Raw genomic sequence first — 16935 nt, 5'->3', positions numbered from 1 at the left:
AGTGTGTCCTCATTCTTCTTTAAACAGTGTTTAAAATATTATAGAAACTCTGGCTGCAATACTCGCCTCCTCCTCGCCGCTGTCTCCTGCACTACTCCCACCGCACCACTAGAGGTCCTCAGTCTTCCAGGTGCACACAAATGAAGGTCTTGGGCTTGTATATCAGCTGCTCTCGCACTGCATGCTAAGTATGTCCATGTGTCAGGCATGAAGGGAGAGCTTGGGGTGCGTGGCCTCCCAAAGGCCGAGTCTGAACTGGTGACTCAGTACAGACTTCCTCATTTATTCCCCCCGATGGAGCACGGCTGTTCTCTTCAGTGACCTCCCTGGAAAGATCAAGAGGAGGTGGAGGGAGACCGATATAATACTGACACTGGATGCAGTTTTACATCCCCCATCCACTACAGCTTAGCTTTGATTGGTCGCAATTAGTGAGGTCGCAATTAGTGATGCAACAAGTTCCTGTTAAAAAAAATACTTCCATGCCCCCCCATTTTGCCTTGAATTCCCTTTTCCACTACACTCCTCTACCTAACTCCTTCCCCCCTTTCCCCACAACCCACCTAACCAACCCCCCCTTTCTCCCCTACTCAACCTCCCCTTTCCCCACCATATCCTTACCCAACCCCACTTTCCTCACCACTCGCCTACCCAACCCCCTTTCCACTCCACTTCCCCAGGACCCATTCAGATCCGCAAATAGGGCCAATCAAATGAATTCCTCCATGACACTCATACAATATCCTGCGGGCAGGAGGCCAGCAGCTGTCCAGTTGTGATTGTCTGCAGGTAATCGAGGGGCCACACTGTATCTAAATGGGGACGTACAGTCTCTGTCTTACCATGGCAAAGTTCTGTATGATTGTTTATTCTGCTCAGATCATCAATTTCAAAGTAGTTTGTATCGTGCTACCTACCTGTTAGAAATAATGATTAACAAATATAAGTTTGTATATTAATAAATATATATTGAAAGATAAAAATTCTATCTTTCTATATTATGCGGGTTCTACTCTAATTATGTAATGATAGCGCTGGTCCCCGGAAGATCCATATTTTGATTAAAACTGATACAATTTACATCACAATGATATTATTTATCTGTATACTACTAAAAACAATCAAAAACTCTTTTAACTTGCTGTGCCAATAAAACATGTTGGCCATTTGCTGAATATCTTCTCTTCTCTGGTCTAATTCCGGGAAGTATGGTGGCTGAGAGGTTATCTTACTTACCTAGGAGCTTAGGTTTGAGTCTTTCCTGGGACAGTCTGCATGGAGTATGAAGCTCACTCTCTCTAGACTTAGACTCCCTCTCTCTCTCTTAGTCTTCCTGAGGGGATGGCAAAAAGGGAAATGTAGAGTAAATAGTTTGGATGTAATTTATGGGGTTAATTTAAAAAATTTTCTCAAGCCCCCCCACCCCCCCATGTGATGGTGGCTGCATAGTTCAAGGGCCATCAAAGAGCCAATGACATGACTCCAATGATCCTATTAGCTGTCTGCAAGGGTAGCATTCTTCCCAGTATCCCCCCTCCCCCCCATGAAATGATGCATTCTTTTTACTGACCTCTAATATCAGAGACACTCTTCCTCTCACAGAGCATAGATGTAAGGGTTCACTGTTCCACTGACCACCAATGTAAGGGTACACCTCCTTCACAGCACACAATGTAAGGGGACCCTTCACTGAATACCAATGTAAGGGTATACCTCCTTCACAGCACACAATGTAAGGGGACCCTTCACTGACCACCAATGTAAGGAAGCATTTCTCCACTGACCACCAATGTAAGGGGACACATCCCTTACTGACCACAACGTAAGTAGACCTTCCACTGAATAGCACTGTAAGGAGGAAATTCTCCACTGACCACAAATATAAGGGCACACCTTCTTCACTTACCACAGTGTAAGTGAAAGTGAGTAAGTGGGCCCTTCATTGAATACCATTTTAGGGATACATTTCTCCACAGACCACCAATGTAAGGGGACACCTCCTTTGCTGGCAAACAATGTATGTGGACCTTTCGCTGAATAGCAATGTAAGGAAGCATTTCTTCACTAACCACCAATGTAAGGGGACACCTCCCATCCTGACCACAGTAAGTGGACCCTTCACAGGGGGCATTTCTCCACTGACCACCAATTTAGGGGACTCCATCTTCACTGACCACCAATGTAAGAGGACACCTCCCATCCTGACCACAGTAAGTGGACCCTTCAAAGGAGGCATTTCTCCACTGACCACCAATGTTATGTGGACTCCATCCTCACTGACCACCAAAGTAAGGGGACACCTCCCATCCTGACCACAGTAAGTGGACCCTTCACAGGAGGCATTTCTCCACTGACCACCAATGTAAGGGGACTCCATCTTAACTGACCACCAATGTGTACCGTAATATACAGGGGTACGGGTACTCCTAGAATGAGATCCTAATAGGTTGGACTTGATGGACTAATGTCTTTATTCAACCTCAAATACTATGTAACTATGTAACTATGTAAGGGGACACCTCCCTTCCTGGCCACTTTAAGTGGATTCTTCAAAGGAGGCATTTCTTCACCGACCACCAATGTAAGGGTATACCTCCTTCACTGTCCACAATGTAAGTGGACCCTTCACTGAATACCAATGTAAGGAGGCATTTCTCAACTGACCACCAATGTAAGGGGACACCTCCTTCACTGAACACAATGGAATTGGCCCTCTTAATGAATATCAATGTAAGAGGACACCCCCTTCACTGAACACAATGTAAGGAGACATTTCTCCATTAACCACCAATGTAAAGAGAACATTCTCTACTCCTTTAAGTCAACCGCAAACCTACTCCAAATAGAGGTTATTCACATTGCAAAGTGAATGTCAGCTTAATGCAATTTAATTCCCAGAAGTGATTTCCCAGATTGCCCATAGACTTCTGGCAGCCACAGACATGACCCCCAGAGGCATGACAGGATGTGTAGTTTGTTGTAGCTGGAGGGTCCTGCATCTAGGCGAAATCTCCAATAGTATTTTTTTCTAGAAATGTGACTCATCCACAAGATGTTTTTTGACATTCAAATCTGCATGGAAATGTCTGTATACAGTTGTATTTAAGCGTCAAAGTAAAGAGAGCAGCACAATACAATCCATCCTCGGCCAAACGGGAGAGCTTTGCCGTGTTTGACATGGAATTTGCACTGATTTGCATCCAATCATTATTAAAATAAGTGCGGGTGTCACTGTGATGTCTTCTGTACCCTCCGCTCTGCAGAGATGTATTGAGATAATCCCGTCCAAGACGTCGGAATCCTCATGCATGGGACATGAACCTTACTAGAAGGTAAGAATTGGAGTTGGACCGAGTCTTGTCTGTGTAATGTCTGTTCAATGCCGATCAAAATGCCTATAAAGATATATAAAGGAATCCTGTACTGAGACACCAGGCTGCCATTGCTGAACTCTTCTTCAGTTGCACGTCCAATATGGGGATCCAAAGGCTTTAATTCTATCTAAACCCAAGAACAGAAAGGTAGCAATGTATATTTTAGATTTCAGGGCTGAATAAGTTTTCTCTTTGTAGGTTTTTATTGTCTTTTCCTGGTGATCCTGCCTGTTATAAACATCCTTTCCTAGGGTAACAACGCTCAATCATTATACCGGTGGGGTTGGGTGTGGAACTACAAGTCCCATGAGGCATTGCAAGACTTTGACAGCCACAGGCATGACTCCCAGAGACATGGTGGAGTTTGTAGTTTCACCACAGCTGGAGTGCCAAGGTTGCCTACCCCTGCACTATACTGTATCTATGAAGGAGCAGTGTTGTCACCCTAGGACAGGGCATGTGTTAAAGGTTATCCAAACCCAAAAAGAAAAACGTAACATATTGCAGCTCGCCTGTCCTTTGATGCGGAGGCTGCATTACATAGTTACATAGTATTTGGGGTTGAATAAAGACATACGTCCATCAAGTCCAACCCATATTGGTCCAAGCATCATCTCATTCTTAGGGATACTTGTATCCCTGGATATTACGGTCCCTCAAGAAATTGTCCAAACGTTTCTTGAACAAATCTACACTCTTGCCGATGGCAGTGAGTTCCAGACCTTAACCGCTCTTACTGTAAAGAACCTTCTTCGCCCCTTGTGCTGGAATTTTTTCTCCACCAACTTTAGGTGGTGGCCTCTAGTCTTTGGAATGGAGTTAATCTCAAACTTCGTTTTCACTTTTCAGACTAGGAACATTATCAGCAAGCACAGGATACCTGTTGATCTTGCTAGAAATTACGTGTCCTTGTTACTTCTAGTGGCCTCAAAAGAAAGCAATGAAAATCGTATCTTCGTCGATCATGTTGTGCAAACTATCAATCTCATCGATGTGATGGAGATCAGCGAAGGCAGACAAGTTTGAAGGCTAGCCTGGGTGACAACCATGACTCCCTCCATGGATACAATGGAGGTAAAACCATGGACATGAAGGGACAGCTTACTAGCCTGTAGATGTGGTGGCTGCATTAGGTTTCTTTTTTAAACTAAAGAATATTTCAGTAAGTACAGAAGATGTTGATCCTGCCAGAAATGTTGTGTCCCTGTAACTGCCTGTGAGCTGAACTGAAAGTACAAAAGCCCCCTTATCTGCCTTCTAAACTATCTACTGTAAACTACCAATTCCCCTGTAATGGAGATGAATAGAGGAAGACATTTTTGTAGTCCAAATGAGGAGAGCAGCTTAGCGTGACAACTATTGCTCCCTGCATAGATTGGAGGAGTGAGCGTAGCCAACCAAGGACAGGAAGTGTTTTTTGCAAGATTACCAGGTAAAAGTTCATGGGAAAAAAGCCATCACATCTAAGACATGGTGAGCTGCAACATATTACATTTCTGTTTTGGGGTTTAGATGTGCTTTAGGACTACAGAACAACTCTCCCTCTCTTCATCTCCATAACATAGTAGGAAGCTGCTGTGTAGTTCACTAATAACAATGCAGACAGAGAGCACAGAAGATTTTTGGCAGGATGAACAAGTACAAGAAAACACTGCCAATGGTATGTTTAACAGACCAAAATGGAGCAAATAAGTGTGGCTGCCATTCCAAATCCCTTCTGCTGACTCTGTATTTCATCCAAGTGTACTTATCTACATTTTGATGTTTCCTATACTCGGGGATCTTTGTAGACATGTAAGCTGTGGAAAAATTTGGTTCAGATATTTTGAAATTCAGATCCAAAATTCAATTCGGTTCGGGTTTCGGATTCGAATATTTGTTGCGAATACCACAGAAAACCATATACAGATATTAATACTAAAGCTGAGGCTCCCAGACCCCAATGGTATTGGGGATCTGAATTTCTGAATTCCATTTGGGAGCTCCCGAAAGCAATTCGGGTCTGGGAGCCACATACATATATCACTAAAGCTGAGGCTCCCAGACCTGAATGACATCCAGGAGCTCCCGAATGCAATTTGGAAATTTGGATCCTGAGTGCCATTCAGGTCTGGGAGCCTCAGCTTTAGTATTATATGTATATATTTTATATGGCTCCCATGTTGCCATAACGAAAATTCGTGTTCAGACCCATTCGGATGCATTAAACCGAAAAACACATCTGATTGGCCAGAAAAGTCACATGTCCGCTTTCAGTTTATTTTTTAACGCAATTCGGACGGGATCTGAAATTCGGAAATGGAAATTCAAATTCTGACACATTCAGGTGCATTAGGATTCGGAAATTCGGATGTGTCAGAATGTCCGAGTTTCGGAAAATTCCTCAGAATTTTGATTCGGAACGAAACGAATCGCACATGTCTAGATCTTTGTCTTCCCTTGAATGAGCGTAAATGCTCCCAAAAAAATAACGACACGTTCCATCCCAAACTGGGTCTCTTTCAAGACATAAAGGAGTTGTAAAGTCCCGGCATCTCCTCTCCTGTTATAACATCAGCATTGTAATAGGAACACATACTAGAGTTGCTTTGCAGTGAGCGCTGCCTTCCGTCTGCCCATCACTTCCATTAACTTCCCAGATTCCCAGTGTGCTTTGCCTCACTTTCCCTGCTGCTTGATGTGATGCAGTCTCCATTTCTTAACACTACACATCCCATCATGCATTGCTCCCAGCAAGCAATGATAATGTTACATTGTTCAGACGTTGAGTTGTAGTTCAGACAGCGGGTGAGGGCTGAGTCTTACGGGCATCTCCAATAAGTACGTTTACAAACTTCTAGATGGATCTGGTTATTAGGAGCGGGATAGAACGCATGGAGATTCAATACGGAACTACAGATTTATTTTTAGGGTTTGACTCTTTAGAAAGGAGTACGATTTTTTGGAATGGGATCTGAGCCTTGCAGTCATTGAACTAAGCAGCTGCCTTGGAATGATTTGTGATGATGCCTTTTCACTCCTCTGATTTTAAGACGATACCAGCGAATATACGGCCGATATGGAGTTTAACAAATGATACATAAATCATAAAATATGGACTTTGTATTCAAAAGAGCTCTAGAGACTCAACGCTCCACTCTAACTTCAGCTGCAATCAGTCCACACTCTGGGTGCAGGCTACAGTGCGCTTCCCAATTGTTCAAACCAGTCTCCAAAAGATCAGCCGCACAAATCCGGAGTTGATACCATCCAAAATGTATTGAAATCGTCCCAACATGTTTCAAAAAGTAAATCCAAGAGAGTAGCGTAAGCAACGTGTACATCACCTTGAACATCTCCCACAGCAAGCCAGTGCCCCTCACGCGTTTCACCGCCTGGGCTTTGTATTGTTTGTGCGGTGCCGATCACTTGTTCGGTACTATTCTAGCCATGTGGTTATTGCTTGTCATGATTACACAATTGATTTCGTCCCTGTATCTCATATTTTTCTCCCTATGTACGCTCATTCCTTCACTGTATCTATGGAGGGAGCCATGCTTGTCCCCCATGCTGGACCTTTAAGAAGAAGAACGCTGGGGAAACAGTTACTTGCAGTGGGGCCCGCACTGCGAGGGGGTTAAAGGGGTTCTAAACCCTCCCGCTTTTTTGCCTATATCTACTGCTAGCAAGCAGTAGATATAGGCAAACAGTTTTGGTTTTTTTAAACCCGCTTTAACAGCGGTTTAAACTTGCCCTGTTTTCGTCACGCGCTCCCGCCAGAGAAACTGTTCAGGCGGCCGCAAAGCATCTTGGGGCGGGCGCATGCGCAGTTCCGATTCTCGGCCGGGAGACGAGCAGAGGCGCAAGGTAAGTCTATGGACGCGTGCACCCGCATGCAGACACCGTGGGATCAGAAGTGCAAACAGAGAGAAGTCAGCGCTGGATCGGAGAGCCGCCGCACCGCTGGAGGGACAGATGAAAAGGACAGGAAAGAAGAAGAAGATCGGATTAAGAGACATCATTTAAGGTAAGTGCTAACATTAACATTGGGGGGAGGAGAAAAATGTATCCTTTAATGTCACTTTAAGTGCTCATTTTGGTCAAGGGAGGAAAATTGAAAAATGATCCAAACCCGATCCTCCGAGCCGGCTTGTTCTTAGACTGAAATCTTAGGGAGGAACTGCTGGACTCCTTACCAGAACCCCTATGTATGAAAGAAGGTGCTGTAATAGCCATGGATGGTGCCGTGCATCTTCAAATATATGATAAATGTTACCAGCACACCTATGACTTGTGTCAATAATCCATCTTCTTTATTGGTGCCGACTGTCACGCAGGGTCCCCTTCATCAGGTTTTCTAATTGCTCTGAGACCACATTGAACACTGAGCGATTTGTAGCGTGATTTGAGCTCAAAAATCGCTCAAAGATCAGCTCAATGTAGCTCAGTGTAGCTTGTCCAATGCATTTCAATGGAGCTGTTCACATCTCACAGCTCAATGTCGCCTGTAGCTTGTCACTTGAACATGACCTATTTTATGGCGGATTTCGTGCGATTTGGCCCCGATAGACTTCAATGGTGTAGCTCAATGTCACACGAATGTGGGCGACATTGCGCAACATTGTCACGTTATGTCGCGCTACAGAAGTATCACTTTTGCACAGAAATCTAAGCAGGAACATAAGCAGGAAACGGGAAGAGGAATTATGTCACACCAAGACCGCTTTTGATTGGATACAGCCCGATGTTGCAGCTAGGAAGTCCCTGCCAAAAGTAGCGCCACGTAGTGCGAGAATATGTGCACTGCAGCTCAATGTAGCTCAACGTAGCTCAATGTCTCTCAAAGTCGCTCAGCTCAAATCAGCGCTGAAATGCAGCTCAGTGTGAATGTGGTCTGACACTGGTCCCTTCCGCCTCGCTCCACCTCCACTGCAGCAGTCCAAGGTCCCGGAGTCAACCCATTGCAGCAAACCCCATTGCAGCACACCCGGCCTCATTGTCAGAATCATGCAAGTGTGTTTGGTTACATTGAGGTTTTACAATAATAACTTTCCCCTGTGCTTTAGGATGGGAGCCATTGTTGCAGCGATATTCCTGTATCTGGTGATGTCTGGATCCTGCTATCTGCATTCTCCTGTACGCAATGACCAGGTAAGGGGGATAAACCGTAGTAGACCAGGGCTGGAGAAATTCCAGGAGCCAGGTCGCCAATGCTCCTTAAAAACTAAGTAAACTACCCCTAATATATAAAGGGGATCTATGAGGTGATTGATTTCCTCATCCTCATAGTTAGACAAAGAAGCTGTTACAGGTCGGCTCTATTGATCGGGAAGTGAGTAGGAACATGCACCAATCTGCTCACTTCTCGATCGTCTCCCTGCCCGCAATGATTCCCCTCCCCTCTCCGATCCTCCAGCGCTGAGTGGAGGAACGGACGGGGGAGGGCACAGCTGGCTCTGCCTCTAGATAGGACGAGCCAGCTGTCACTCACGCAGCTGGGCGAATCTCAACAGTAATGTCGGGATCCGTCCTGGCTGCCGCGCTCACAGTATATCGCGGGCAATAGCTTCCTATATACTGAGCTTTGGGTCATGGGAGGACGCTAGTATATGTCCTCCCGTGACCCTAAAGAGAACTATGGGGAAAAACACTTACCCCATAGTTCTCTTTTAAGGTTTTCTCTAGTCGAGGTCAATAAAGCTCCTAAAAAAAATCCTTCTGGCTCAGCATGTTGATCATAATACGATCATCTCATCACTTTATAATATCATTGCTAAGTGTTTAGATATCTTAATTTATATACTGAGCAGGAAATCTCTAAACTCCATTAGGGACGTTTCGTGATCAAAGCCAGCCAGAGCTGTGGATCAGTGAGCAATGGTGAATTGATCTCTCACCTACATTGGCCACAAATACAAGGGAACAATTTTCCAATGACCACCAACAACATAAGAGGGCGCATCACAATGTCCAACTATCTGCATTTCTTTTTGTTGTTGTTATTCAATTACTGAAAATAATTTTGCCGTATACAGCTGAGGATGTTAAAAGATGATCTGGTCTTGGTGTCAAATACTCTATGAATGCCAAATTCTGTACAATTTACTTGTCATCCTAACGTGCAAAGAAAAAGGGGAAAAAAGAAAGGGTTTGTGGAGAGATATACATCGAACCATGCGTAAAAATATATCAAATTTATTGTAAATAAAATTGTTTTCAATTCATAAAATTCATAAATATCATTGTCACATACATTAGTCGATATAATACCCCAGTTTTAACCAATATGATTCTTCCCTTCTTAATAGGTAGCCCAAAATACATAAAACAATTTGATAAAATTCTGATACATATCATCCTAACGTACCTGGAGCTGTGGGTGTCATAATTTTTAGTAGAGGTTCCCTGAGACCCTAAAACTATTTGAATTATTCCTCAAGGGTAAGGAGGTTGAGAAAGGTTGGCAGGGACCAGACTTTCTCAAGCTTTTTACTCCAGGGGAACCCTTGAAATCATTTGCAGGAATAACCTTGAAACGTAATGAATAATGATATTATAAAGGAAACACAGAAAGTCCCCATGCATTGGTGGTCAGGGTAGAGGTGACCCATTGGTTATCATTTGAAAATTTACCTCTTGCATTGGTGTCACTGGTCAGTGTAGGGATAACCCATTGGTGGTCAGTTTAAAATTGTCCCCTTGCATTGGTGGTCAGTGTAGAGATGACCCATTGGTGGTCAGTTTAAAATTGTCCCCTTGCATTGGTAGTCAGTTAGAGATGAGTTGGTCAGTGTAGAGATGACCCATTGGTGGTCAGTTTAAAATTGTCCCCTTGCATTGGTAGTCAGTGTAGAGATGAGCCATTGGAAGTCAGTTGTAAATTGTTCCCTTGCATTGGTGGTCAATGTAGAGGTGACCCATTGGTTATCAGCTGAAAATTGTCCCCTTGCATTGGTGGTCAGTGTAGAGATGACCCATTGGTGGTCAGTTTAAAATTGTCCCCTTGCATTGGTGGTCAGTGTAGAGATAATCCATTGGTGGTCAGTTTAAAATTGTCCCCTTGCATTGGTAGTCAGTGTAGAGATGACCCATTGGAAGTCAGTTGTAAATTGTCCCCTTGCATTGGTGGTCAATGTAGAGGTGACCCATTGGTAGTCAGTTAAAAATTGTTCCCTTGCATTGGTGGCCAGTGTAGATCAGGGATGGCCAAACTCCGGCCCTCCAGCTGTGGTGAAACTACAAATCCCATGAAACATCCCTCTCTGGGAGTCATGTCTGTGGCTGTGAGAATCTTGCAAAGCCTCATGGGATTCGTAGTTCCACCACAGCTGGAGGGCGGCAGTTTGGCCATCCCTGATAATAATAGATAATTCCCTACAGATTGTTGCTCAAGGAAAAAAGCCGGCTCCATGCGAATTCCCGCCCAATCAGCATGGGACCAGTCAAAGAGCATGGAGGCGGCTTCCCAGGCAATCAAGAAGTCCGGTGGCAGGTAATGAGGCCGCCAGGCTTCCAGATTGCCTAGGAAGCTGGTGTCAATGCTAGTACAAGTAACAGTATCGGTACTCGGTATCGGCGAGCACCAAAATATAAATATCGGTACTCATACTTGAAACCGAAAAACCGGTGTGGATGCATCCCTAATATAGAGTATGTACTACCTTTAAAGTAGTATTAAACTCTCAATCTTTTTTTAAATTATGAATCCGGATTAAACAAATATACATCACCCAGCAAAGGATTTTTGCCCAAGCACTCAGTCATCATGTTTCTGAACAGCTCCAACTCTCTCTGTTTGGCTTCCCTGTACTTCCTGTCCACATCCTGCCTCCGGCAACCTTCCATCTACTAGCTTGGAGAAGGGAGGAGTGGGAGCAGGAAGCAGGAGTGTGGCTTACCTTCCTGTGCCTGTGTGTTTGTGGAGACACGCACAGGTTACTAGCACACACAAGGGTGGCTCCATAGGACCGTGCAAGGGAAAGGAGACACCCAGGACCAGTGCCCGGGGGACCGGCTGATTCTGCAGGAAACTGAAACTTTTAATCATCAAGAAGCAGGATCAGCATTTGAAAAAGCTTAAATCCTTTTCACTTTAATATCCATCTGGCAGTACATCTGGGACTAATGTGATGAGTTTGAAATCTGTATTTTATCTTATTATCTTGTTTCCTTCCAGGAACGCAATGAAGAAAGAGTCAGAAGGCAACTAGCAAGTAAGTATTCATTGGCTCAGCTATATTGGGTTTGGGGTAACAAACTAAAATAGGAAACTGCCAATTATTTTCACTGAAGACAAAGTCTGAGTTATTAAAGTGTATGTAAACCAGAAAACCAAAAATTTAAAAGTCTTGCAGCTTACCAGGCCTTAGATGGGGCGGAGGCATTCGTTTTCTTTCTTACGGCATTTCATTTTCAGCAAGTACAGAAAATACCTATTGATCCTGCCAGAAATGCTGCGTCCCTGTCACTTCCTGTAAGCTGAACTGAAAGTACAAAAGCAGTCTTATCTGCCTTTCAAGCTATCTGCTGTTAACTACTAATTCCCCTCCCTGCATAATGGAGATGAACAAAGGCAGACATGTTTGAAGACCAGCCTGGGTGACAACCATGACTCCCTCCATAGACAAAGTGGTGCTACTGTGTTGCCATGCACCTCTCATGGAGACTACAAGTGGCTGCGCCATGACTGAGGTAGCATAGATGTCCCCATTCTTTTTCACTACAAGCCCCCAAGACCACCCACCACCCGTCCTTGTAAGTAATAACTAGACCACGCTCCAGATTGGTATAAAATGGCCTTGGCAGCCGTTTATTAACAACTTTGATATATAAAACATACTATGTAAACAATTATCAGAATTACCTGAACAAAGTTGCAGGTCTTTGAAGGCCACACCTTTGATCCGTTACTTGCGGCAGTACTACAACCTGTTAGGCCCCCAGCCGCAACAGACCGCCTCGGGGACAACCACCAACTGACCGCATACACTCCAAATATCAATAGATGGATAGAGGACCCATACCAGGACAGGTCCCCAAACCTTAACCACCAGCACCTATTATTTGATGGCCTCCAAAGACCCCAACCGCATAACTACCCAGACTAGCCAAAAATCCTTAGGCGGGCGGGAGGGAAGTTCACTCTACCTCAGACAATCTCCAACTGCTGCTGAGAAGACCCTCCTCCTCAGACCACCGTTCAAGCCCCACCTCACCTTTCGACTTGTCCAATCAGGTAAGTGACCATGTCCCTTAGACCGAACCCTCGTTAACCCCTTTTAGCTTGTCTCCCCTATACACCTTGTCATGTATGCCCTGCGCTTATTTATTTATTTATTTTTTCGCTTCGGGCCTTCCTATACACACTGCACAGGCATGGCCCAGCAAAAATCCTGGTGCCTACGCAGTTCCTGGCTGTCCCCAAACGTCTGACAAAGGTCAACCCCTGCTGCAACCACTTACCTTGTGACTTCCTACAAAGTTACTATATTGCAGCCTGATCACTGGGGGAGAGACTGAGGAAATGATTCCTCCTGCCTGCAGCAGACTGATCACTGGCGGAGGGGAGACTGAGGAAATTATTCCTCCTGCCTGCAGCAGACTGATCACTGGGGGAGGGGAGACTGAGGAAATGATTCCCCCTGCCTGCAGCAGACTGATCACTGGGGGAGGGGAGATTGAGGAAATGCTTCCTCCTGCCTGCAGCAGAGTGATCACATTATCTCAGCCTAAGCAAAGTCACTTGATTGGACCTTCAGGATTGCCTTGGAATGATAAAATAGCTTTTAGTAAAATTATAGCTGGAAAGCTTCTGCAGATACAACTCTTACCAGTCAAGATGTTGCTGGGCACATGGCTGAGCTCTTCTTTTTTTATTGGAAATAAAAGGAATGCAGAGACAGGAAATAACACCCTAACCATGTATTTCCAATAGGAAGAATGTTACAAAAACACTGCCACCTAGTGGCAGAAATGTCAATCACAGTTTAATACATGAGAATGGCTGATGTACCAAGGGTCGGATTAACTCTCTCTGCTGCCCCAAGGCCAGGTTCCTCATTGTGCCCCCCTCCCTGCCAAAGCCCCCCCCCCCAATGGAGAATTGTGACCAGATGGCGGGGCGGCAGGGTTGGTTTTAATATCAATTATGTTTATTATTTTTGTACTTTTAAAAAAAAACGTTATTTTAATTTTTTTTATAAAAAAAATGTAATATTATTTTTTTCACTTAACTTTATTGCTATCACACAGGAGCTAACAAGCCCCTGTGTGATAGCATTTGGAGGTGACAGGTTCTCTTCATTGAACCTGTCACCTCCAATACAGGAGTTCTAGCACAGCACTGTACTGGCTCTCCTGTGACAGCCGAGATGGGAAGTCTGCGAGTGCAGCTCTCCTGTCTCAGTGTTCACACAGAGCAGAGCGGAGAATGAACGTTCTCCGCTCTGCTCCCCGCTCTATCTCCTAAACGAATGTGCCGTGGTCCCAAGCCCCCAGGAGAGCGGTAAAACGAGCAGCTGCTTCCCCGCTCTACATTTAGCCCTGCTTGCCCGAAGCAGGGAAAATGTAGAACAAAACTACCCGCCCGGCGGCTGTGCCGTCCCTCTACTCCCTGCTGCCCCGAGGCCAGGCCTCGGTGGCCTTGTGGGAAATCTGACCCTGGATTTACCCATGTCTCTATGAATGGCATGCCAACAATTATACTGTTACTACATATTGTGACGTGTCAGATATTTATCCATGTGCATGTGTGAAGGTATTGGGAGGTCCTCTTTACTGTTGAAGATCATTTGTTTGACACTGTCCCTTTAATTACAAAGCACAATACTTGTTCGGGAATACCGATACTGAATAAGAATATTAATGAATTGTGTTTTCACAGCTAGCGGGAGCACGTATGAGTACGTGTTTTACACGGACATCCTTATGGAGGGTTACGGAAGCAGTGCTGCTGAAAGTCGTTTAAGGAACACATCACTATTACCGTACACATTGCCCATCAATTCCTCGATCAGTGTCACTGTGGTGCAGATAGAAATCACTACAGGTAAGAGCTGTGAACAATGGTGAGCATCTATGCCTGTCCACATAGTTACATAGTAGGTAAGGTTGAATAAAGAAAACAGGTCCATCTAGTTCAACCTATATATGTCCCCCTGGCCACACACTTTGTGTAGATAAAGGATCTTGGGAGATGTAGTTCTGTAGGGATCCCCACAAGTCGCCTTCTTTATGCTGGCCATGCATGTCAATTTCTTTTGAGGGAAATCACTTGATTCCCCGATCCAGGGTAAACAGTAGGGATGCACCAATACTTTCAGAATGCCCAATTAGTAGATGCATTTGATTGGCTGCAGTAACTATCGGGCTGACTTCTTACTACCCACATCCTTCCACTTTTCAAAATGGTTTGTTGAGCTGGGTGGTGTCGGTAGGGTCATCCAAAGCTCCAGTTCTGGCCAAATCACAGGAATCTGACAAAATTCGAGCTGTGTATGGCCAACTTTGCTCTTGTTTTCTGCTGATTGGTTGGTTGGTCTCCCACAGGCCTGTCTGGGGAATCAGGATTGATGAAACAGGTTGTGTCACATTAAGCAAAGCTCAGGAGCCACTTAAGTTCTGTCTCAACATGGAAAATGCCTTTAATTAGTTTGAATGTGATGAATGTGACTCAGGGCAAACACTACAATGTCAAGCAAACATAATGCAAATCCAGTGGAAACACAGTCTAAAGGCCAACACGCACATATGATTCACATCCATGTGTTTAAAGTGTATGTCTGGAAAAATGAACAACATACGCAGTACATATCTGCAATTTGTGAACATTTCCCACTGCCGGTTCAGAATATCTAGGATCCTGCCAGAAATCCAGTGAGTCCCTAACTGCTTTCTATTGGCTGACAATGCTGCCTCTGCCGCACTGAAATCCCGAGCAGTGTCACTAGTCACGGGCCTGGTTCTTCTCAGCTGGACTACAGATCTCCACCTATCCCTATCCCCTGTCACATCCATCCCAGTTTATAGAAATGTTCTATAGTTTTTTCCCAGCAATACAATGCTGCTGCTTTAGACAGGGCCGGATTTACTCTCTCTGCTGCCCCAATGCCAGGTTCCTCAATGCATCCCCTGTATGCAGGCTGCATACAAGTGATATCCGCTACATCGCCGAGATTACTTGTATAAAACAGGTGACGGCTTCCCTGCTGTACATTTAGCTCTCCTTGCCCAAAGCAGGGAGAAATGTAGAAAACAACTACCCGCCTGGCATCCAGAACTGCATGTCCTGGATGTTGGGAGATAGGAATTCCACACCCCTGCCGCCCCTCTACTCCCTGCTGCCCTGAGGCCGGGCCTCGATTGGCCTTGTGGGAAATCCAGCCCTGGCTTTAGAAGAGTGATGAAAGGAAAAGATCAAATGGTCCATCAAGTCCAAAGGCCTGGCCACAAACCTTGTGTAGGGAAAGAGTCTTGGGAGATGTGAGAGCTGCCTATATCGATAGTTACCGAGCAGCTTCCCCTACAAGAATTTTACAGACCTGGTAATAATGTGACCATGGAAAGTTACAACAGCAGTCATGTTAAAAGGTTTTTAAGGTACACATCAATATTACCAAACACCGTCCATCAATCATCAATTCCTCAATCAGTGTCAGCTTGGTGAAGATAGAAGTAACCAGAGGTAAGACTAGTGAGCAAGAGCTGTGTAAGGATGGTGAGTGTTTATGCCCACACACATGTTCCCCTTGGCCACACACCTTGTATAGGGCTCTTAGGAGATGTAGGTCTGGAGAACTGCCTGCATCAGGCAACGACAAATCACGTCAGGCTTTTCAAGGCTCTGACAGCTACGGGCATGACTCCCAGAGGCAGATGCGTGATAGGATTGGTAGTTTCACCACAACTGGAAGGCTGGAGTTTGCCTACCCCTGGTCTACATCAGTATGTACAGAGCAGCCTCCCCTGCAAGAATTCTACACACCCAGTGATAAAGTCATATAGAGGGTTATGGAGGCAGTCTTGTTGGGTAATAAAATCTGTTTTATACTGGAGGAGCAAGGTAAAAGAAAACAATAATGCCAGGACATGTTCTAGAGGGGAGTGGGAGGTTTGGGGGTAAGTATGGGTTATGCCAATACAAATCTTTTAAATTCAAGGGTTTGGGTTGATGGGCAATGCGGCATCCTTTCAGGTGAATTCCCCTTACACTTGAGATATTTCTTCTAACAGTAAGTTATCATTTGACCAAAAAAATACCAAATGTTTGAAGAATAACATTTCTAATTTATCTTTCCTGAATGACCAATGTGGAGTAAAGTCAAATCCAGAATCTTAATTCTGTCTTGTTGTAGAATGTAACGTTACCGATACAGGGAAGATGTGTACCTGCAGCCCTGGATACAGCTGGAACATCACCGTGTGTTACACCTACCCTCCTTGCAGCAACTCCTCCAACTTCTGCTCCTGTCTGTTCATACAAGATGACATCATTCCATTTTGTGAGGTCCCAAAAAATATCTCACAGCTAAGGGGTAAGATTAAAAACTTTTATTGTAAAAATGCCCTATATATACTATATATA

The 16935-nt window shown here is 44.7% G+C and overlaps 1 protein-coding gene across 1 annotated transcript in view; it reads left to right on the top strand.

The window, feature by feature from the left end:
• The first annotated feature begins 2015 nt into the window (after positions 1 to 2015).
• ADGRF3 (adhesion G protein-coupled receptor F3) overlaps positions 2016 to 16935 on the top strand; it is a 40519-nt gene continuing 25599 nt past the window's right edge. Inside the window, exons 1-7 of the mRNA XM_018568038.1 lie at positions 2016 to 2288; positions 4224 to 4394; positions 6719 to 6789; positions 8420 to 8504; positions 11530 to 11566; positions 14236 to 14400; positions 16706 to 16852. Coding sequence (XP_018423540.1) covers positions 2016 to 2288; positions 4224 to 4394; positions 6719 to 6789; positions 8420 to 8504; positions 11530 to 11566; positions 14236 to 14400; positions 16706 to 16852 — 949 coding nt within the window. The remainder of the gene's footprint in view (positions 2289 to 4223; positions 4395 to 6718; positions 6790 to 8419; positions 8505 to 11529; positions 11567 to 14235; positions 14401 to 16705; positions 16853 to 16935) is intronic.

The sequence above is a fragment of the Nanorana parkeri genome, unplaced genomic scaffold, assembly GCF_000935625.1.
Source record: "Nanorana parkeri isolate BGI_ZX_2015 unplaced genomic scaffold, ASM93562v1 scaffold1129, whole genome shotgun sequence".
NCBI lineage: Eukaryota > Metazoa > Chordata > Amphibia > Anura > Dicroglossidae > Nanorana > Nanorana parkeri.
This window is presented reverse-complemented; position numbering and strand designations above follow the sequence as displayed.